At 40.8% G+C, this 24,174-nt stretch overlaps 1 protein-coding gene across 2 annotated transcripts in view; it reads left to right on the top strand.

The window, feature by feature from the left end:
• The window catches only part of Itgav (integrin subunit alpha V), an 83,193-nt gene that overhangs the window by 42,755 nt on the left and 16,264 nt on the right, over nucleotides 1-24,174 (top strand). For both annotated transcript variants that reach the window (XM_021184294.3, XM_021184288.3), the window contains exons 9-18: nucleotides 976-1,019; nucleotides 1,365-1,421; nucleotides 2,700-2,752; nucleotides 3,755-3,957; nucleotides 9,008-9,199; nucleotides 11,878-11,923; nucleotides 14,855-14,962; nucleotides 16,954-17,012; nucleotides 18,499-18,653; nucleotides 22,477-22,614. In XM_021184294.3, coding sequence (XP_021039953.1) covers nucleotides 976-1,019; nucleotides 1,365-1,421; nucleotides 2,700-2,752; nucleotides 3,755-3,957; nucleotides 9,008-9,199; nucleotides 11,878-11,923; nucleotides 14,855-14,962; nucleotides 16,954-17,012; nucleotides 18,499-18,653; nucleotides 22,477-22,614 — 1,055 coding nt within the window. The remainder of the gene's footprint in view (nucleotides 1-975; nucleotides 1,020-1,364; nucleotides 1,422-2,699; nucleotides 2,753-3,754; nucleotides 3,958-9,007; nucleotides 9,200-11,877; nucleotides 11,924-14,854; nucleotides 14,963-16,953; nucleotides 17,013-18,498; nucleotides 18,654-22,476; nucleotides 22,615-24,174) is intronic.

Raw genomic sequence — 24,174 nt, 5'->3', positions numbered from 1 at the left:
TGCGCCACCACGCCCGGCTCATATTTGAGTTCTTAATACTGTTTTTATAATTTAAAATGCAAGGTAGGTTACTTTGTATCCAACATCGATCGAAAAGGTCTCTAGTTTGTTTTCTACTGAATTTATAAAATTTAAAGCTCTCTGGTAGAGTACCTCCATCTGTAAATTCCAGTGTTTGTCTTAAAAATGAGTAATTAAGCCGGGCGTGGTGGCACACGCCTTTAATCCCAGCACTCGGGAGGCAGAGGCAGGTGAATTTCTGAGTTCGAGGCCAGCCTGGTCTATAGAGTGAGTTCCAGGACAGCCAGGCTACACAGAGAAACCCTGTCTCGAAACCCCCCAAAAAAAGAATAATTAAGTTTTTTTTCTTTTCTTTCTTTTCTTTCTTTCTTTTTTTTTTAAATGGATATTTTCTTTATTTACATTTCAAATGTTATCCCCATTTCCAGTTTCCCTCCCTCCTGGACACCCCCTATCACATCCTCCCCCCACTGCTTCTATGAGGGTGTTCCTCCACACATCCACCCACTCCCACCTCCCCACTCTTGATTCCCCTACACCGGGGCATCTATTGGGCATTCATTGGACCTAGGTCCTCTCCTTCCATTGATGCATGACAAGGCCATCCTCTGCTACATATGCAGCTGGAACTATGCGTACTCCTTTGTTGATGGCTTAGTCTTTGGGAGTTCTGGGGGGTCTGGTTGGTTGATATTGTTGTTCTTCCTATGGGGTTGCAAACCCCTTCAGCTCCTTCTGTCCATTCTCTAACTCCTCTATTAAGGACACTCAGTCAAGTGGTTGGCTGCTAACATCCACCTCTGTATTAGTCAGGCTCTGGCAGGGCCTCTCAGGAGACAGCCATATCAGGCTCCTTTCAGCATGCACTTCTTGGCATCCACAATAGTGGCTCAGTTTGGTAACTGTATATGGGATGAGTCAGTAATTAAGTTTTTATTCCCCCCCTTCTCCCAGATTTTGTCTCAGGAGTTCCAAGAGCAGCAAGGACTTTGGGAATGGTAAGATGAAAAAGGTGTTTTTAAACCTATGGGGGAGAAGGGGCTGGGGTCAGAAGATATCTCAAAAGCATGAGGTCTGCTATTTGGATTCCGGGTGGGCATCTGAAAGGAGGCCCATCACGCTGTAACCCTGGTGCTGTGTAGAGACAGGTGGACCCCTGCTGCTCACCATCCAGTCATCATACAAATGAACGACTGTCTCAAAAAGTGATGAAGACACTCAACTTTGACACATGTACAAGCACCCTTCCCCTCCCCCCATGCCCATATCTCCACAAACATATTCATATACCACCCCCATCTGTAGATATCATTAATTTTAAATATCTCATTTTTTCTACACAGGTTTATATTTATGATGGGAAAAATATGTCCTCTTTACACAATTTTACTGGTGAACAGGTATGGTATTAAAATTCATACCCCGTTATGAAAATTCACTGAGGAGAGTGTAGAAAGTGAAAATACAGAAGTCATCTGCAGAGTAGCCTGACACACGCTGCAGAAGGCCCCTCTTGCTGCTGCTGTTCAAGTCTGCGTGACAGATTCCATTTCCAGTGTGTTATCTTGTGTCAGTCAGTGTTTTGTGGAAATAGTTTAATAGGTCCATACATACAAAGCTATAAATAGAACTATGACAGGCTTTGGGGTTTTTTTTGTTTGTTTGTTTTTTTGTTTTTCTGAGACAAGGTTTCTCTGGATAGTCCTGACTGTCCTGGCACTTACTATGTAGACTAGGCTGACCTCAAACTCAGATCTTCCTGCCCTCTGCTTTCACTGCTCACCTGGTTTCAGATATTTTACCTTTGTTTTTAAACAGAATATCTTGGTTTAGCAAATCCTTTTGTCTCTGTATATTATAGCTTGTTTTTCTTTGCTGCTTTTTAAAAAATAAAACTTATACAAAAGCATAAAATTTCCTTGATGTCATCAGTGTTTCCTTAAAGAATTATCCAGTTGGGGCCAGGGAGAATTACCCATGAAGCCTTTAATTCCAGCACTAGGGAGGCAGAGCCAGGTGGTTCTGTGAGTTTGAGGCCAGCCTGATCTGCAGAGTGAGTTCTAGGACAGCCAGGGCTACCCAGAAAAACCCTGTCTCGAAAACCCCATAATCAAAAGAAAAGACAAGACAAGAAAAGGATGGCTTACGTGTTTTAGTTTTATCAGATGCCAAAAGCACAATACAGGTGTGTGTATTATTGATCGCATATGCATAGCTGCATTGCAAAATATAAGTTCTTCAGTTTAGTACAATCCATTCGGAGTGAGTAGAGATGTTTTATAATATTCTCGTTTGTGTGTCTCAGAGAACTAAGTTACAAATTGGTAACAACAAAGGAGAAGTTCCACAGTGGGCAGAGAAAGATCCTCCCAGTGTTTGTATGCAGGCTGGGGCCTCTTTCCTGGCTGCATTAGGTTCAGAGAGAGGAGGAATGAAAAGCCTCATGGCTTAGGCCCTGCGATGATGGACATGAAATGTGTTCTGCTTATAAATCTAGAGAAATTAAAAAAGCCTCATTAACGGATGGCCATCGTCTTAGGAAACAGACAAAAAGACATTGCATTGAAACCCTAAATGCACAGAGAAAGAAATCAGCCTTTCTCTGAGATATAAATATTAGTGTAAATGTTCATCTGGCTGAATGAAATGTAAATGTTTTGTTCTATCTTCTTCTTCAGATGGCTGCATATTTTGGATTTTCTGTAGCTGCTACTGACATTAATGGGGATGAGTAAGTTTTAAAAAAATGTTTCCAGAAACCATTTTCCTCTGTGTTTATAAGTGCTTGACTAAAACTAAACAGTTTTTCTTCTGTTTCTTTGTCTCCTTCCTGTTAATCTCCTGTCATTTTAAGAAAACAAGTTGATGCTCCCTAATAATAAATATGAGGAAACCCTTGAGTTGGTCCTAAATTTTAAAATAGCTCTAACACAGTGGTTCTCAACCTTCCTGATGGTGTGACCCTTCTTCATGTTGTGGTGACCCCAACTAAAATTATTTCATTGCTACCTCATAACTGTAAGTTTGCTACTGTTATGAATCTGATGTTACAAATATGAATGTAAGCATCTGATATTAAGAATATCTAATATTCTGCCTCTAATATTTGCCTCTGACCTAACCAACCACTGGGTCAAGACCAATCGGTTGAGAACCACTATCTTAAACCAGGACAATGTAATTTTATGAATGACCTACCATTGAGCCATGTAGCTATAAGAAGCCTGCAAATGGGTGGGAAGTAGAGATTGAGTGAAAAAGAGGAGTTTTAATAAGAATGTGCTGATGAGGAGCTGGAAAGACTGCTCAGTGGTTAAGAGCACTGGCTTGTCTTGCAGAGGGCTTGGGTTTGAGTCTCAGCACCCACTTGGTGGCTCATAACCACCTAAATCCAGTTCTAAGGGATCCAAAGCCCCTTTCTGGCATCTGAGGGTGCCAGGTACACATGTGGGACACAGACACACATGACGACCTGGTACCCCCTTAATCCTAGAAGAATCAGGTGGATCTCTGTTAGTTTGAGTTCTGCCTGGTCTACAGAGCAAGTTCTAGGACAGCAAGGGCTACACAGAGAGACCTTGTCTCAAAAAGCCAAACCAACCAACCAACCAACCCAACCAACCCAACCAACCAAATAAAAAAACCCACCCGTAGAATAAAATAGAAAATTAAGAGAAATAACAACTGTCAGATAGAGTTTGATTTTGTGTGTGAGGATGTTCTCTTCTTTCAGTTATGCAGATGTGTTTATTGGAGCCCCGCTGTTCATGGACCGAGGTTCTGATGGGAAACTCCAGGAGGTCGGCCAGGTCTCAGTGTCTCTGCAGAGAGCAGTGGGAGACTTCCAGACTACAAAGCTGAACGGCTTTGAGGTTTTTGCCAGGTTTGGAAGTGCCATAGCTCCATTGGGAGACCTGGACCAGGATGGCTTCAATGGTAAGATCCAAGCGCCTTTCTGTGTCACCAGAGGAAGTCCTAAAACGCCATGTACAGGAGCTCCTATGTGCAAACCTCCCGGAAAGACGGAGAGCACATCACTGACACCAAATTTAAAAAACAGATTGCTATTTCTTTTTCCTTAAAAATGAGCAAAAAATGTCAAAAGCTTTCCTGGGCTAGAGATGATTCAATTCTGAAAGCCTTCAATCTCAGGGAGCCCTCTGCATCCTGCTGCCTGTCAGTGCCCTCTAGTGTCCATTTGCTTCCAAGTGAAAAACTAGCTCCCAGGCTTTGTCAAAGCAATAATGACTTAAAGCCTAACTCAGGCATGAGTTTCCACTAGAGTTTTTTTTTTTTTTTTTTTTTTTTTTTTGTCGAAGCTTTATAGTGAAACCTCAGAGAGAGGTTATATGTCTTTTCATGGGGACTTGTTAAATGGCTTATGCTCATTGTGTTATGGTGGTCTTATATTTCAGTAGTTACAGATACCTTTTAAAATAAAAGTTGGCTTTTACTACTACACAGCTCTTTTCCGAAGCCTGAAATACAGATTAAAAATTAGATACATAAAATATAGGTTACAAGGATTTTTGTAAAAGAATAGTGAGGAGAGAAGAATTGTTGGTTTGTTTGCATAATCAGCAATATATTTGGGTTTAAGCAATATATTAGAAAGTTACTAGGAAGAAGACTTGATAAATTCAGTAGTACAGATGACTCTGACTGCATAGTGGAAAGGAAACACCTCCACTCCTGCCCTGTGGAGAGCTGTGTGTCACAGGCCAGTTTGAATAACCATAGAAGATTTCAGACTTAGCGAATAACTAGACCAGGGTATATTTTGCTTCCTAAAATAGTCTTAAATCTTTTTTTTTTTTTTTTTTTGTCATCAAAGAACATAGCATTCAACCTTAGAATAAAGCTTATAACAAGTTATGGAAAGACCACTGTAGGTCACTGCTCACTGACAGTAAAACCTGGAGGTAAGAAAGAAAACTGTATTTGATTTTCTACCTTGTGTAAAATTATCAGGTCCCTTTCATTTCAGCTGGGCTCTGGCTCCCAGGCTTTCTGGAACAACTAAGACAGAAAGCTGTTGCTTTGTTCCAAAGGTATTCTAGTCACTTTAAAGTCACATTTCCTGGACATTGTCATTTTGCTTTTCATATTTTTGTTATGTTATTTGACAGCATGTGTAAACAACAGCAAAAATCTTTGAAAAGATTTTTACAAAGAAGTTTTACTGTTAGGAGATAATACCTTAGGAGGTGTTGATGGTCTGTAGGGAACCGTGAATGGTAAATCTTTAGTGGAAGATTACCTGAGCCATGTTTATGTAAACATGCATTTTTGTGCTGTTAGTTCCAATCTCATTTTGTTCAGATCTGGTAACAGTGAATGCCTGTTTCAGTCCTCCACCTCACTAGGTACCAGCAAAAGGCGAATTAGTTACGTGTTGCTGTTACCAGATATGAAGCAACTTAACGGAGTATCTTAGTTAGGGTTTTACTGCTGTGAACAGATACCATGACCATGGCAACTCTTATAAGGACAACATTTAACTGAGGCTGACTTACCGGTTTAGCAGTTCAGGCCATTATCATTATCATCTTCATCTTCAAGGTGGGAACATGGCAGCATCCAAGCAGACATGGTGCAGGAGGATCTGAGAGTTCTCCATCTTCATCTGAAGCTTGCTAGAAGACTGTCTCCCACATGGTCTTTTAGCCCATACCCACAGGGACACACCCACTCCATCAAGGCCACACCTCCTTATAGTGCCATTCCCTGGGCCAACTATATTTAAACCACCACAGGAAGAAGGGTTTTCTTTGGCTTATAGTCTGAGAGCAGTGGCAGCAGAAGCAGAAAGGACCTGGTCTCTTGTGTCTATCTGCAGAATGCAGAGCACAGATGGGAAGTGAGGCCAGATGATAAGGCCTCATGGCCTGCTCCCTCTCCCTGAAACACTCATCCACTTCCCCAGTCAGGGTCCACCTCTGTGATGTCCCACAGCTCTCCAGGTCAGCGCCACTAGCTGGCGACCAAGAATTCAAACACAGAAGTCTATGGGCTGAGGGACAGGACATTTCACAGTCAAACCACAGCAAAATGGATGTGGAAAATGAAACATTAAGTTAGGCTTTGTATTGTTATGTAGACTCGGGTAATTCTGTGCAGTTTTTGTCATTATTGCCTAACAAAACAAAACAGAGGGAAGGGTTAAAACCTAAAGAGAATGCTCCACTATGGTCATAGCAGCCTTACTTATAGTAGCCAGAAGCTGGAAAGAACCCAGATGTCCCTCAACAGAGGAATGGATACAGAAAATGTGGTACATTTACACAATGGAGTACTACTCAGCTATTAAAAACAATGAATATGTGAAATTTCTAGGCAAATGGATGTATCTGGAGGATATCATCCTGAGTGAGGTAACCCAATCACAAAAGAACTGACATGATATGTACTCACTGATAAGTGGATATTAGCCCAAAAACTTAGAATATCCAAGATACAATTTACAGAACACATGAAACTCAAGAAGAAGGAAGACCAAAGTGTGGATAATTCGTTCCTTCTTAGAATGGGGAACAAAATACCCATGGAAGGAGTTACAGAGACAAAGTTTGGAGCTAAGACAGAAGGAAAGACCATCCAGAGACTGCCCCATCCAGGGATCCATCTCACATACAACCACCAAACCCAGACACTATTGCATATGCCAGCAAGATTTTGCTGACAGGACCCTGATATAGCTGTTTCTTGTGAGGCTATGCCAATGCCTGGCAGATACAGAAGTGGATGCTCACAGCCATCTATTGGATGGAACACAGGGCCCCCAATGAAGTAGCTAGAGAAAGTACCCAAGGAGCTAAAGGGGTCTGCAACCCTATAGGAGGAACAACGATATGAACTAACCAGTACCCCCCACCCCCCTCCAGTCCCCCAGAGCTTGTGTCTCTAGCTGTATATGTAGCAGAGGATGGCCTAGTCGGCTATCAATGAGAGGAAATGCTCTTGGTATTGCGAAGATCATATGCCCCAGTACAGGGGTATGCCAGGGCCAGGAAACAGGAGTGGGTGGGTTGGGGAGCAGGGCAGGGGGAGGGTATAGGGGACTTTGGGGATAGCATTTGAAATGTAAATGAAAAAATACCTAATAAAAAATTTAATAATAAAAAAAAAAAACTAAAGAGAACAGTAGTGCAATCCAGGGAGGAAGTGAGTTCATGACAGTGCAAGTGGCTCCAGACAGCAGCAGAGAGGGAGACAATAACTGTGTATGCAATATTGACGGGGTTAGAAAGAGACAGCTCATACTAAATAACCCCATAGACTAGAGCCATCTTTTGCTGGGAAACTAATCAATATTTTCATTTTTAATTAATGAATTTAATTAATTTTATGTATATGTATACATCAGACACGCCAGAATATACTGTAGCTGTCTTCAGATACACCAGAAGAGGGTGTTGGATCCCAATACAAATGGTTGTGAGCCACCATGTGGTTGCTGGGAACTGAACTCAGGACCTCTAGAAGAGCAGTCAGTGCTCTTAACTGCTGAACCACCTCTCCAATCCCAGTCAGTATTTTCTTAATGCATATGTCAATTTGAGTTATCTTTTAAAAACTTAGAAAAGGGTAAAAGGACTACTTTACATGATGCAAATACATATTTTCAAAGAATGACATATTCTTAGAGCTTGTGGCTACCAGATAGTCTTCTAGGTGCTGAAAATCAGAGGCTAGTCGAAGCTGGAATGATGGTGCACACCTTTAAGTCCAGTGTTCTGGAGGGAGAGGTAAGCAGATCTCTATGAATTTGAGGCCAGCCTAGTCTTCATAGTGTGTTCCAGGCCAGCTAAAGCTACATAGAAAATAGCAAAGCAAAATAGCAAGAAACAGAGGTTGATCACCTACACACATCCTTAGTCAGGTGGTGGTGGCACACACCTTTAATCCCAGCACTTGGGAGGCAGAGGCAGGTGGATCTCTTGAGTTTGAGGCCAGCCTGGTCTACAAGAGGGCGCTTGTACATAGAGAATCCCTGTCTCCAATAAAACAAAACAAAACAAAATAAAAAAGAGGGTAATCACCCACACACATTCTTGAGGAATTCAGCATGCAACAGGGTGAGTGTATATGTAGGAAATATTCTTTTTTAAAGAGCACTAGAATGGAGTTACCATGGTGTTTGAGATATTTCCAGCCTTGATGGTCTCACATAAAGAATGCACAACCCAGGCATGTTTAGTATGTCAGGCGATGTTACCAAGGAGGCATAAGGTTGTTAAGTAAGGACACTGAAGCAATTTGGTATAGCTGGTATCAGGGCCATTATAAGTCAAAGAGATGACCATGTTTGGACTAGCATCAGAGGAAGGAGGAATTGGTATGTTTATCTTCAAGCCACCATTTAGTGTCACATAGGATTGCTTTAAAGAATTAAAAATTTTGTGTTTATTTTGTTTCAGTATAAATTGAACAGAATGAAGAAGGCAGAACTTTGAAATTTATGAACTAGATTTTCATTTTGTAAGATAAAACTCACAAATGAATTAGAAGGAGGGGTCAAAAGTGTCAAAATGGACTTTTGATGAGTGTTTTTGTGTGTCCTCATCCACATCTGTAATGTAAGATGAAGCATTTTAGATTCATAAATCTGGTCTCTTGTCCAAGGTCAGACCCAGGGCCCCTGCCTCTAGATTAATGTCACTGTTGCATAGTTTTCCGTGAATCTCTTGAAGTACACTTCCCCCTTTTGTTTTCTGTCATCTTCAGAGAGTCTCGCTCTGGAGCCAGGCTGACGTTGAACTCAGAATCCTCCCGGGTTAGTCTCTTGAGTGCTGGGATTATAGGCTTGTTCCCCTGTTATACCCTAGACTGCTGTTCTGCAGAACTTTACCCCAACAGCTGACCTAACAGATGTGTTGTATGAAGAGTGTTAATACCAAGGATGTCTTCTGGCCATCCTGCCCACTTTCTAATTCACTATTCCTCTTCTCTTCATCCTCTTCACCCTGTTCCCTTTTGTCCACAGATATTGCAATTGCTGCTCCATATGGTGGTGAAGATAAAAAGGGACTTGTTTATATCTTCAATGGAAGATCCACAGGCTTGAATTCGGTGCCATCTCAAATCCTCGAGGGGCAGTGGGCTGCTCAGAGCATGCCCCCAAGCTTTGGCTATTCAATGAAGGGAGCTACAGATGTAGACAGGAATGGATATCCAGGTACTTTTCTGCAAATATGTGTGACTCTGGGTTTTTCATTCCCAAAGTATTAATTATTCTTTTCTTGTCCATCATCCCATTTAATGTTTAAACACTGATGAAGACTTTAAACAGCTCTTTTTGATGGGAGTATACAATATGAAATAGAAAGCCAAATGCACATTCCAAGGTTTTTTTTTTCCCCCGAGACAGGGTTTCTCTGTATAGCCCTGGCTGTCCTGGAACTCACTCTGTAGACCAGGCTGGCCTCGAACTCAGAAATCCGCCTGCCTCTGCCTCCCGAGTGCTGGGATTAAAGGTGTGCGCCACCACGCCCGGCTACATTCCAAGTTTTTAAAATGGCATCTATTGCCTTTTGTTTTTAAGGAGCTAGTATTTTTATGAACTGGTGCAATCACTGTGTGTGTGTGTGTGTATGCATGCATACATTGAATGCACCTGCATGTGGAGGCCAGAGGTCATGTCTTCTGTTTTCCTCTGACACCTTATGTTTTGAGACAAGGTCCATCACTGGAGCTCATAAATTTGGCTATGCTGGTTGAGCAAGCCTAGACATCCTGCTGTCTCTTGCCCTAGTCCCATGCTAGGATTACAGGTTCATAGCACCGAATCTGGCTTGAGTGTTGGGGAAATACAAACTCAAGTCCTCATGCTTTGTGCGGTAGGACCTTTGCCCACAGAGCCATCTGCCTAGCCTGGACTAATCACTCCCATCTATAACAAAACAAAACAAGTACCATTTCACTGAATTTTCCCAACAGCAATGGTGTGGAATTTAGTTAATTGAGGTCACTATGGTCACTATATTGAGGCCATTTTGTAGATGTTGAAGTAACTGTAAAAGGGTAACTTACCCAAGGTTTCCCATGGAGTTAGTCTGTTAGAGTGAGACCATCAGCTTAGATTTCTACATTTTTTTTTTTTTTTGGTTTTTCGAGACAGGGTTTCTCTGTATAGCCCTGGCTGTCCTGGAACTCACTTTGTAGACCAGGCTGGCCTCGAACTAAGAAATCCACCTGCCTCTGCCTCCCGAGTGCTGGGATTAAAGGCGTGTGCTACCACGCCCGGCGATTTCTACATTTTTTGAGTATTATAGTGGATCTAGGATCAAAATTGATTCTTTCCTTACATGGAGTAAAATTTTGAAGACCCAGATGATCTCTGTTGTTGAAATAGCCACTCTGGATTCTGGGTCTTAGCTTGGTGCCATGCTTTAGAAATGAGACATGAGGTTTGTCTGTGAGCTGGCATTATTTCAGAGCTTTGTTATGAGTGCAGTGTGTGCACTACAAAGCTTAATAGCACCAAATGTATCTGCATATTCCCCCAATGCACCTCTATTTTGTGATTGTTTGAGGCACTTTTCTTTAAAGGTTTATTTTATTTACTATATGTAAGTACACTGTAGCTGTCCTCAGAAACTCCAGAGGAGGGCATCAGATTTCGTTATGGTTGGTTGTGAGCCACCATGTGGTTGCTGGGATTTGAACTCAGGACCTTCGGAAGAGCAGTCGGTGCTCTTAACCACTGAGCCATCTCTCCAGCCCCTTTTTTTAATTTTTTTTAATGTACCCCAGCTTGTCCTGGAACCCATAATCTTCCTGCTGTTGCCTTTTGAGTGGCTGTGATTACAGGTGTGCAACACCATGCCCAGATCATTCATTCATTCATTCATTCATTCATTCATTCATATGAATATACAAATATATTATGCATGTAAAATGTCTAGGTTTTTATTATTTTATATAAATGGGTGTTTTTCTTGCATATATGTTTGTGCATCATGTGTTCAGTGCCTACAGAGGCCAGAAGAGGGTGTCACACCCCATGATCTGTAGTTACAGACAGTTGTGAGTCACTTTGTGGATGATGGAATTAAACTTTGATCTTCAGGAAGAACAGCCAGTGTTCTTTAACTGCAGAACTATCTCTTCAATTATATATATGTATATATAATTTAACAAAGTAACACCATGCTTTAGTTACTTTTCATCATGTATTTTATTTCTTTGAAACATTTATTATTCTAAAACATGAATTTCATATTTCCCATTCTAACAGATAACCACTGTATCCTATTTTACCTTTATTATATATTTTGTTGTTGTTGTTGTATGCCTCTATGCATTTCCTCAGGACAAAATTCTATATCTGTTACTTCAAAGGCACCCACTCGCGTATGTGTGTGTGTGTGTGTGTGTGTGTGTGTGTATGTCTGTGTGTGGTGTGTGCCAAGGTGTGGTGGTGTTTGACTTAGGTGTGTCTCTGGTGCATGAGGAGGTTGGAGATGTGTGTGGAGTGCCTCCGGGCTGATTCTTGCCTTTCCTCCTTATTTGAGACAGGGTGTGTGTGCTGCTGCACCTTCACTGGCTTGGGAGCTTCTGGAAAGTCTCATTTCCAAGTAGGGGCACATTAGGATTAGAGCCACGTGCACAACCCTGTCCAGTGCTTGTAAGCACCAAAGCATCTCTCTAGCCCTCTAAAATGTTCTTGACTAGCTGAAGGAGAGTCTAACGGAGGATGAGAGTTTATTCACTGTTTGGAAATAGTTTTGCCTTGTGCATATTATCATCAAACTTCTTGGCTTTGAGAATAAAACCCAGGAGCAGTAAACATGCCGGAGTAATGTATGTTTTAAAACTTATTTTTATTATTAATATGCTTTTCTCTCTCTCAAGACTTAGTTGTAGGAGCTTTTGGTGTGGATCGAGCTGTCTTATACAGGTATGTTGCATATACTTTAATACAGGAATATTTTAAATTATTTGAAAAATGTTTAAGTCTTCATTTGAATTTCAGTTTGATTTTCTTATAGTGACAAAATTATTCTATTCAAGAAACTCTCAAAGAATAGAGAGCTATAGTTTTTTAAAAATATTTTTTAAAGACTATTCAGAATTTTCTTTCATAGCCTTTACATTTTGTGTGAAGACATTGTCCTACATTTTTAGTCACTCCTAAAATGTATGGGTAGTAGCTGGGAGTATCCTTGCCTTGTGTACACAAAACACTGGGCTTGGTCCTTTCCATATAGCTGTCTTGAGCCAGGCTATGCCAGTGCCTGGCAAATACAGAAATGGATGCTCACAGTCATCTATAGGATGGAACACAGTGCTCCTAATGGAGAAGCTAGAGAAAGTACCCAAGGAGCTAAAGGGGTCTGCAACCCTATAGGTGGAACAACAATATCTAATATAAATAAATAAATGGGAAAAACCCCAAACCAAACCAAACCAAAAAAAAAAAAGAAAAAAAAAAAAAACCCACTGAGCTTGGGCCCTCTGCCTCCCCAGAATGAATTTAAGATGGTAAAGGTTTACATTTTTTTTCCAATTTTTTATTAGTTATTTTCTTCATTTACATTTCAAATGCTATCCCAAAAGTCCCCTACATCCTCCCCCCACCCTGCTCCCCTACCCACCCACTCCCACTTCTTGACCCTGGCGTTCCCCTGTACTGGGGCATATAAAGTTTGCAAGACCAAGGGGCCTCTCTTCCCAATGATGGCTGACTAGGTCATCTTCTGCTACATAAGTAGCTAGAGACACGAACTCTGGGGGTACTGGTTAGTTCATATTGTTGTTCTAACTATAGGGTTGCAGACCCCTTCAGCTCCTTGGGTACTTTCTCTAGCTCCTCCATTGGGGGCCCTGTGATACATCCAATAGCTGACTGTGAACATCCACTTATGTGTTTGCCAGGCACTGGCATAGCCTCACAAGAGACAGCTATACCAGGGTCCTTTCAGCAAAAATTGCTGGCATATGCAATAGTGTCTGGGTTTGGTGGCTAATTATGGGATGGATCCCTGGGTGGGGTAGTCTCTGGATGGTCCATCCTTTCATCTCAGCTCCAAACTTTGTCTCTGTAAAAGGTTTACATTTTTGTAGAAGAGGCAGTGAAACTAAGTTGGTACTTGTGCCTCAGTATTACATGACCATAAAGGTGGTATGTCATGAACATCAAAACTCTTTTATTTAATCTAGAACACACATTTTTTAGCTGTATACGTGCTCTCAGTTCTATTGGTCATCACTTCCTCTGCCTCAGAACGCCACTGACCTTTTGAATAGGTTGGGGTTCTTGTACTGTTATGGGCTGAACTTGGCAAGAGAGTTTCCATTGGAACCATGTAAGGTTCTGTGATTCATCAAGTTCATCATAGCCACGGAGAACATAAACTTACAGACCCAGCCAGAAGTAGTGGTGCACATCTTTAATCCCAGCACTTAGGAGGCAGAGGCAGGGAGATTTCCATGAGTTCAAGGCCAGCCTGGTGTACATAGCCAGTCCAGGATAGCCAGGGCTGTTACACAGAGAGACCTTGTCTTGAGAACCACAACAAACAAATACCACCCACCCCAACCACAACAAAAACCTAACAACAAAAACCCTTACAGGCTTCCAAGATTTGTCATTTGAAGCAGCCTCATTGACCTGACCCCATTGTTCTTGAATATAAAACTCAGACTTGTGCATCTGAATTTTGCAAAAATGTAGTCTTAAGTTGAATATTCATTATTTGAAAGGCTTGGGACCAGAAGTGCTTCAGGTTTTGGAGGTTTATAGGTTTTCAAGTATGTGCAGAGACTCAGTTAAGCATGAAACCTTTCTACTCTCAAAGTCCAAAACTTGAAATAGTCCACAACATTTTTGGTCATCTTTTTGGTACTCAAAATGTTGTAGATTTGAGACTCCATAATATTTTATTGTTTGGATTTTCAGGATGTGGGGATGGGATACTCAGATATATTTTAGTTTATTGTTTTAGTTTTATAATTATTGTTAATAATATAATTCATAAATTGTTATGAAATTAATAAACACTTGCATGAGGTAAGTATGTAAGAAATTTAAAGGGCTAAAATGGGTTGGAGAGATGGCCTAGCAGTTAAGAATGGAGTTAGGAGCATTTACTGTTCTTGCAGAGGACCCAAGTTCAGTTCCTAGCATCTATGTCAGGCCTGTAACTCCATCTCCCCGGGATCTGATATCCTTTGCTGGCTTCTGCAGGCATCTGTGCTCACTCCCACCCATATTCCACTCCAAATGCACAAATTTAATTAATAAAAACAAATCTTTAAAGAGTATAAAATAAGCATGTGTATGCTGTACTGTAAATATTCTCGTCATTTAGAAGTCACGTCTGCCTTAAGTATGATCTGTAGGAATTCTGCCTGCCTTGCAGGAGCTGTTCTCCTTTCCTATACATATGCCTGTCAGCACAGATGGATTTATGACACACACATTCCTCCCTGTGTTCACTCTAATTAGCTGGATGACCTATAACTAGTAACAGTTGTGCTTTAGTGTGCTGAACTCAGGTAGGCTGATCGATCGTCTCACTTGCCTGGAATTGAACATTTGCCAAGGTGCAGGGCTGAATTAGGTCAGTTGTGGGTAAAATGAGACAGTCAGGAATCTTATGTTTACATCTAGGCTAGTACAATTGTCATTGCTATTACCAATAGTAATGGGCATTAAATTGCATCTGTATTGAATGAGAATTTAATCAATTTATTTTTAAATAACCTTTCTCTCCTTTTCCTCCTCCTCCTCCCCCTCCCTCTCCCTCCCTCCCTCCCTCCGTCCCTCCCTCCGTCCCTCCCTCCATCCCTCCCTCCCTCCCCCTCTTTCTCTCTCACTTAAAACTAGAGCCAGACCCGTTGTCACGGTAAATGCTGGCCTTGAAGTGTACCCTAGCATTTTAAATCAAGACAATAAGATCTGCCCGTTGCCTGGGACAGCTCTCAAGGTTTCCTGGTAAGGATCTTTGTTTAGTAGTTGTGATGATTAATAGTTCAGTCATTGTACAAACAACACAAATTTAGCTGGCATGGCTGAAAGAAGAAACCCAGGCAGTTTCTATGAATGCAGTCTATATCCATGTTACAGATAAGGCTATAGAAGGTACACTTTCAAGGAAGCTGTCTAGAAGGTTCCAGAAATAGTTTATAACAGTATGAGAAAGATTTTTAATGTATTGTATTTGGTCAAAAGTGTATTCAAGAAGAAGAAAAAGGTAAGCAGACTTCAAAACATTTTAATTTTAATTATAAATAGGCCCTTCTGAAAATTTAAGTTTATAACAGGATGTGTTTTTTCTCAGACTACATATATGTAAATAATATCACAAAAATTATTTTTCTCTATTTTGTCTTTTGCTTGTTACGCACACACACACACACACACACACATGAGTCTATTTTTCATAAATCTAGTGTGTTATTCTCTGTATCATAATTTCTTTTTTATCTTAAATATGAAATTTCCCTGAGTTTTGCTATATTTTCATTTAGCTGTACTATATAACTATAGTATTATAGTTATAGTATCTTTTATTTAAATTGATTCGCATTATTTTATTTTATTTTATTTTTTTGGTTTTTCGAGACAGGGTTTCTCTGTGTAGCCCTGGCTGTCCTGGAACTCATTTTGTAGACCAGGCTGGCCTTGAACTCAGAAATCCGCCTGCCTCTGCCTCCCAGGTGCTGGGATTAAAGGCGTGCACCACCACGCCCGGCTCGTGTTATTTTAAAAACTTAAACATTTTCATGTATGTCCAAATAAATATAAAACTCACCTAATAAGGAGTCTTGACTGACGTATAAGGAGAGCAGCTTATCTTGAGGAACTCTGTTCATGGTCCTTTACAGAAGGTCAGATAGGACTAACAGGTGTGGTGCGTAGATAGGAAAACTTTATATGAAATGAGTCTGAGAAGGGCATTTTCCTGGCTCTCTTGAGTGATTGCTACAAACATTGAACGTTTGCAGTCCTCATTCTCCATTGGATTACGCTAAGCAGTATGTAACACTCGCTATGTGCTTGGTTGGCAACTAGGCTGTTTAGGGTTTAGCTGACATTTTGACTGTTCTTGTCTGCTCTCACCTTTCCTGTGAGTGCTGGGTAAGTGCTGCTAATGTAGTCACCATTAGAGGGCTTCCTTTCCTGTGAGTGCTGGGTAAGTGCTGCTAATGTAGTCACCATTAGAGGGCTTCCAGTGGGATACCTAGAGCAGTGTATGCAGACACAACCCCATTTGACAGAGGAGCCCGGGCTCTTCTAATAGTGATCATGGCACAGAGTGACAAATATATTTTGCATCCTATTTCAGTGAATAAGAGGCCATGTCTCAATTAGACAGAGAATGATAGGGGAGGACACCCAAAGTGGACAGTTGACTTCCATGTATGTGCACATAAGTGAGTACATATGTACATATGTACATACATACACACACTTAATACATAGATAAATACTAGACTATTAAAACATAAAGAAAGATGAAAATTTTTTTTTATAATGCAGACTCTACTATCTGTTTTCTGCATTTGTCAATCCAATAAATCATGGAGAGAAATATAGAATAAAAATTGTGTCTGTTCTGGAGATGGGCAGACTTTTTTCTTGACATTCCTTAAAAATGCAATACAGCAGATATTCACATAGTATTTGCGTTGTATAAAATGTTATAACTATGCTGTGGGTGTTGCAACTATTCTGTGGGTGGGTGACTTAAAGTTGGAGGATGTCGGCTGTCTGCAGACACAACACTGTGTTATGTCAGAGCTCTCGCGATGCGCTGATTTGTTGTTGGAGAGTGAACGGCTGGTTGCTAGAACCATCTCCCACCACCCCAGATAGGAAGGGGGAGTTACATTAGAAATGTGAGATTTGTGTGGTATTCAGTTTTCAGTAATATACCTAAACTAGATTACAGAATTTACATTTGAAAACATTTTTTCTTACAGTTTTAATGTCAGATTCTGCTTAAAGGCAGACGGCAAGGGAACCCTTCCACGCAAGCTCAGTGAGTATCTTCCTGTGCTGGGTCAGCAGCGTCAGGGCACACGATGCAGTCAGTTAGTCAAGGAGCTGTTATCCCTCTAACCTGAATGTTTGTGCTTGAAGACATTTAAGATTAAGTAATTATATCCTAGTATTTTCTTTGGCAGCTCGTAGGTCAGCTCAGAGACAGTATTTTGTTGTTGCTGGACACTGAGCATAAGAATGGTAAATAGGAGGCAGCATTGAGGATGTTGAGTGGTTAATGATAGGAGGTAAATGGGGCCCAGGGGAGGTGTCATTGTTTATGAATCTGTGCTCTACTGAGAGCTGGGGAAGGCCATCCCTTGCCTTGGAAAGAGTGTAACCTTTGTGTTGCTGCGTTTAGTCTGTGGCGCCGACACCATTCCTTCTATGCTGAAATGATTGATGTGGTCTGAGAGCATGGCTTGCCAGCTGAATGGTGGGTGACTTCTGCTAGTGAGTAGGAGCAGGCTGGAGAAGAATGCTAAAGGAGCTGCTCTCAGTGTGATGTGCACAGGATGGCAAGCAGGACCTCACTGCAAGATCTGATTTATATGGAGACCACAAGGGAATGAGAGAGCAGAGGGATGCCTAGGACTGTTTAAGTCTGTGGTGGACTGAGCGCACTTTGTCTGAGGAGCTGCAAGGATGTACCCGTGGAGACCAGAAAGGGGATACACCCGCATTCGAGGTTAAACACTTAAAGAAGTAGACAAAGAGACTTGAGGTTTTAAAATTTTGCACAAGTTCCTTTTAAGCAACTTCTTAAAGAGATAAATACTAGGAGGCAGTAATTGTAACAATTGCCTGCGTATTCATTTATATGATTTGTTACCCATTAGATTCTCTTTGGCCATATGCTGAAGGAGGGACATATTCAGTTGTCACATTAAAGGGCAGCTTCATTGGAAACGCCGTTGCAAGTGATATAAACTGTTCGTAATACTCAATGTAATGGTGTGGATGCACATTAATCAATACTTACCATATCGTGTGTGTGTGTGTGTGTGTGTGTGTGTGTGTGCGCGCGCGCGCGCGCGCGCGCACATGTTGTATGCCTATATATACTGTAAGGGGGGTGGAACCCAGGGTCTCAGGCATTCTACCAGAAGCCTGCTCCCCTCACCCAGTGGGAAAAATCTTAATTTACTTCTGTTTCAGTCCATGGACATCCTTGCTTAGCTTAAATTTAAAGCCTTTTCCCCCTTAGCTTAAATTAAAAGCAGATCCGCCCCCCCATAACTTGGTTTCACTACTGTCATTGTAATTGCATATGACATTTTTGGGGGGACAAGTGAATTATTTAGTTATTAGTTTCTGGAGTTAATGTGTTGCTGCCTCACCACAATGCTTAGGCATTTAAATAAATGTAGAAGGAAGTTGCTTTTCAGAAATGAGTATCTCTGCCTGCAGGAAAAGTCTAGATTGCTAGGACAGCCATGTGCCGGCCAGGAATGTGTTGGTTATAACTGCTGTGGTTTGTATAGACTTCCAGGTGGAGCTTCTATTGGATAAACTCAAGCAGAAGGGAGCCATCCGACGAGCACTGTTTCTCCATAACAGGTCCCCGGGCCACTCCAAGACCATGACTGTTTTCAGGGGGGGACAGATGCAGTGTGAGGAACTGGTCGCTTATCTTCGGGTAAGACACTTCCCGCACCATTACCTTTTCCTTGTAGTTACTCTCCTTCTCCCTTTCATGTATGTGAGTTTTCCTACCTGTACATTGGTGTTTAGTTAAAATGAAAAGCTCAGAGAAGCACACCTGAGAAAACTGGCTTTTCCAGTCAGTGTCAAAGCCAGTATTGAAGGTAGAGTTTATTACTGTCAGATGGATGTTCAAAGAAGCTACAGTGTTACTGAATGAGTCCTGAAAAAGCTTATTTCTGGAGATATTGCTGGACTCTCAAGTCTGCAAAACTCTCCAGTTTCCAAAAAGTAAGCAATCTACTACAGATTCCCGGTGGCTAAGTTTAAAATCTGAGTTGTAAACTTCTGTGTGAGTCTAGTTTGAGGCGAGAGATGGAGCCTGACGCAGGGATGGGTTTGTCTGTAGACATCAGCCAGGGATTGAGATTTAACGGAAGCCTTTTGCAGCTCGAGACTTGTTTGATCCTTGTGGAACATGAAGGGTTCCTGGCACAGAGATGCGTCTGGACTCTGGCGTGATGGAGTACAGGGCCCTTGCATAGGAGCAGTCCAACTTGGGAATCACATGATGTTCAGTCAAAGCAGGAATTATTTGTTTGTTGTATGTGTTTGTTTTACTTGCATGCATGTTTGTATATATGTATGTATGTGTATCATGTATGTGCCTGGTATCTATCCCTATCTATCTATCTATCTATCTATCTATCTATCTATCTATCTATCTTTCATCTGTCTGTCTATCTGTCCATCCATCCATCTCTTTAAAGGCATATTCCAGATATTAAGGCTGTCTATTATGCTTTCTTTTAGAACTATGTGTATCGCTGTTTTGCCTGCACGTGAGACTATGTACCATATTCATGTCTGGTGCCCTGTGGTGGTCAGAAGATATTAGGTCCCCTGGAAACAGAGTTACAGATGACTGTGAGCTGTCATGTGGGTGCTGGGAATTGAACCCAAGACCCCTGGAAGAGCAGCCAGTGCCCTTAACCGCTGAGCCATCTCTCCAGCCCCTAGGCTTTCTTAAAGCTTTTGTCGCCCCAGTTCCACCAAGCCTTAACCATGTAGACTTGTGAAGGATACCTAAGCTCCAAACCACTTTAGGAATCAGTAATAGGAAAGTAAGTTGAAAAATTGATTGGAAAAAGACAGGGAATGTGATTTTTAGGTAAAAGCAATTATAAGGGAGAATTACTTAAATTAAATTATCAATGGATTATCATAGGAGAAGAATATAGGGGAAAGGTATGTCTACTTTAAATGCTATTTAATTTACATGGAATGTCTGACAAATTTTAAAAAATGAAAAAGCATTTACATAAAATTTGTAATAAAAAGGGATATAAAAATAGATAAAATTTAGACTTAAATTATAAAATTTCTTAACTAATCAATATATAGGAAAACTTGGATTTAAAAAAACATAATTCTTAGACATATGTAACACACCTGCCATAACGAGATACAAAAACCCAATAGCTATAGGATCACTCATATGGGATTTTATATATAGATACTTCTAAAATGGGAAGGTATTTGGAATTAGTTTTGTTTGTTTTTGGAGGCAGTGTTACCTGTTGTCTAGGTTGGCCATGAACCATGCTTTGTAGCTGAAAATGACCTTGGATTCATAATCCTCCTGCCTCCACATCCTAAGTCTCCATTAAAACAAGTCAAAACAAAAACAACAAAACTTTACAGATAGGAACATAAGGACTAGATGATTTTTATGCAACATTATAATTTAGGAATGAGCCATTTCTGATACTTTATTAATCTCTGTTCAAAAGAATAGTAAAACTGGAAATTTTCTAATGTTCTATGAAGCTTGACATATGTCAAGTTACCAAATCAGTAAGTAGGCCAAGGTGAATTCATTCTAGGCTGGACAAACATTGAGAATTTAGAAGGAGGACTTTCTACATGAATAAAGAAGGGGGAAAAAAGCAAGACCATTTTATGTAGCTGCAGAAAAGGAAAGCCTGTGATCTGATGAACCACTGAGGATTTATTTTAGAGGTAGTCACGACTGTGAACAGATCCGAGGTTAAATTTAATTCAGGTCTGTTTGTTAACTAGTCCAGGTGTGAAGCGTGGAAGCTCCTTCCTTGCTGATGATCCTTTAGTTGTTATGAAGGTTTGGGAAAATAAATAAGAACTGGTGAATTTTGTGACTATTTAAGTAGAATCATCACTGCAACAAAATCCTGTAATAACAAAAACAAACTGGGAAACCACAAGTAATCTTTGACAGAAGAGTGGATAAACTGTTATAACATATTACCTAGCAGTAATGTATACTCTAGCTGTATATATGGGACAGCATAGATGAGGCTTAAACTGTGAAATGGGAAGAAATCAGAGGTTATGTATGAGCTCATTCCCAGTTATCCAAAGGAGAAACAAAAAACAAAAGTGAGGGACGCACAGTTTGGTGACACATGCACTATTAGATCTCTATAAGAAGTGGCTCCCGCAAGATGGGTGTGTAAACCCCGGTCATCAGGAAAGAGTGACCACAAGAGATTTCTAGACAAGTTTGAAAACAGTGGTGTCAGCAGAGCAGGCAGGGATGGGCGAACTGAAATTCAGCAGCCCTTACACTGTGAAGGAAAGCAAAGGTTGAAAGGTTGGGCAGCTTAAAACCACATTAATATTCTGATTACTGTGTTGGGTAGCTGCCTGAGTGTTCCTTTTACCATGTTGGCATAAAATCACAGTCTCACTTTAAGGAAGGCAAGAGAAGAATTTATTCAAGGAATGTGAGTGACTATGGCTGGAGGCCTTATCCTCTGAAGCATAGACTCTGGGCTGTGTTGTGTATGTTTTTACGAACACAGGACAAAGGGAGGCTGGTGTGCTGTTGAGTAGGTGGGCTACAAAAGACAGTGGAATTCAGATCTTTATCCCATTCTTTGGTTGCTGGCGGGGAGCGATCCACCAGGTTTTCTGATGGATTCCAATAGTTTTAGCTAGCAATGGCAAAATAAGTCAGATGCAGAGATTTATAGCTAAGAGTTATTAGAAAGGACTCATATTGTTCTATAACAACTCTGGCTCATTATCTGAAGTATTACACCTCTGCATAATTGGCAGAGCTCAGCTCTTAGCAGACTGTTAAATACGTGTGGTTTCTTCAGAGAACTTTGGTTCACAACTAATGCACTTCGTAGCTTTTTGGTTTTGTTTTGAGTCAAGTGTTACATTATAAAACTAAACCTGATGAACAGTTCTTTTTTTTTTTTTTAATTTATTTTTTTATTAGGTATTTTCCTCGTTTACATTTTCAATGCTATCCCAAAAGTCCCCCATACCCACCCCCCCAATCCCCTACCCACCCACTCCCCCTTTTTGGCCCTGGGGTTCCCCTGTACTGGGGCATATAAAGTTTGCAAGTCCAATGGGCCTCTCTTTGCAGTGATGGCCGATTAGGCCTTCTTTTGATACATATGCAGCTAGAGACACGAGCTCCGAGGGGTACTGGTTAGTTCATATTGTTGTTCCACCTATAGGGTTGCAGTTCCCTTTAGCTCCTTGGGTAATTTCTCTAGCTCCTCCATTGGGGGCCGTGTGATCCATCCAATAGCTGACTGTGATCATCCACTTCTGTGTTTGCTAGGCCCCAGCCTGATGAACAGTTCTTACTGAACAACCATGTGAGTTTTACTTTATGCATACCACAGTTAACACAGTTTTTCAGATGTAACCGAACATTCTGTGATGAATTCAGCTGCTTTCGTGGTTCCCCACCGTTGTGGATTCCTCCAAACAGTTTAGGTTGATGTCACCTTTAACCTGAAGCTCTTTTGTTTCAGGATGAATCTGAATTTAGAGACAAGCTCACTCCCATCACCATTTTTATGGAGTATCGGTTGGACCAGAGAACAGCTGCTGATGCCACAGGCTTGCAGCCCATCCTGAACCAGTTTACTCCGGCCAACGTCAGTCGGCAGGTAATGCAAGCCAAAGTTATTTCTTATATCGTCCTTTGATCTTTTGATAAGGCTTGTGTTCTTAAGGGATTGTTTTTACAGTGTTGGTAGATACTTAATTAAGAAATCAGAGGGGGAATAATCAGAATATTTATGTCTGAGATTTTTAAACCTATTCAGTAGTTACATGCATTGAAAGACTGGGCTACATTTTGTGTACAGATAATAGTAAAATTATTTAATGGAAATAACAAAAGGCCTGTTTATTTACATGGAGTTTTTAGTACTTACATCTTGGGTGTACATTTTGTGGTGTGTGTGTGTATTTATATTTATACATATATATGCATGTATGCATATATATATATTATATGTATATATAATATATATACATATTATATATATATATGTATATATAATGCATATGCAGTTTTATGTATATATTTTATATAAGTAATTGCCAAGTCCAGCCCGGCTTGGTCTTGGAAACCTGACTGGGGGCGATGGAGGATTGAAGGACAAATAAACACACATGTACTGAAAAGCTGGGGTCAGGTGGGATATGTGCACTCTGATGGAGGAGTACCAACTATCACACAGCATCTGGGAGCCTCAGTGTGTTTGCTGTGTACAACCCAGGGGGAAGGGTTAGCTAGTCTTGTAAGCGGTCTCTGTGGGTGAGGAGTCTCAGCATGTAAACCTCTGGGAGGAAGAAGGTGCGATTGGTAGGTTTTGCACACACTGCCAACATTTGCACTGAGACGAGAGGAAAGCGTTGCCAGTTCTAAGCCTGCACTGTATGGGGAAGGCTTTGCCATTCCCATGGGTCTGGTGCATTGCTCCTTCATGCTGCTTTGCCCGCATCAAACAGTTAAGTTTTCACCCAGTACGACTTCTGCTCGTGACACATACACTCAGAGCTCCCGGCACACCACGAGTAATGCTTTTCATAAGGCAACACAAAATTTCAAACAGTTTGGTAATTTTGCAAAACCCTTTGCACAATATCTCTCTTTAAATATTGTTTTCTATATCTTCCTTGAATGTTATTACATGTCCTTAGGGCTTGGTCTCTCAGAGTTCATTAGCATAATCTAGGTTGTCCCTTCTTCTTTGACTTCCTTTCTAAGACCTCTTGAGCAGTGTTTATTTTGGGGGGTATAATTTGAGAATTGTAATATGACAACATAGAAAGCAAATTGAAATATTTTTAAAAGTTTATATGTAGTTTATGTATTTTAACAAACATTTTGTTTTGTACCTTGGTACTTTAGTGTATCTGCCATTTTTTACTATCCACTAGCAAAGGACTTGTGAACATAGTTAGTTCTGCGTTCCTAGTTGTTAGTGGGGTGGATGGATGTTGCACCATTGGTTAATTTTATATCTGAGCTTCTTAGTATGTGTGCTTTAATGTGGTCCTTTCTTTACAAATAACTTTTTACCTGTGTCTATGTATTTTGATGACTATTTTTTCTCTATAGTTTTAGAATTATTTTAGAAATCTTTATCATTATTGTTACTATTTTTTTTTTTGAGATAAGCTCTCATTAAAATAGCAACAAATAAGCTAAGAATGAC

The sequence above is a fragment of the Mus caroli genome, unplaced genomic scaffold, assembly GCF_978045245.1.
Source record: "Mus caroli unplaced genomic scaffold, Mus_caroli_1 scaffold_2, whole genome shotgun sequence".
In the NCBI taxonomy this organism is placed as follows: Eukaryota; Metazoa; Chordata; class Mammalia; order Rodentia; family Muridae; genus Mus; species Mus caroli.
The sequence above is the reverse complement of the archived record's forward strand: the minus strand, read 5'-3'. Positions and strand labels throughout refer to the sequence as shown.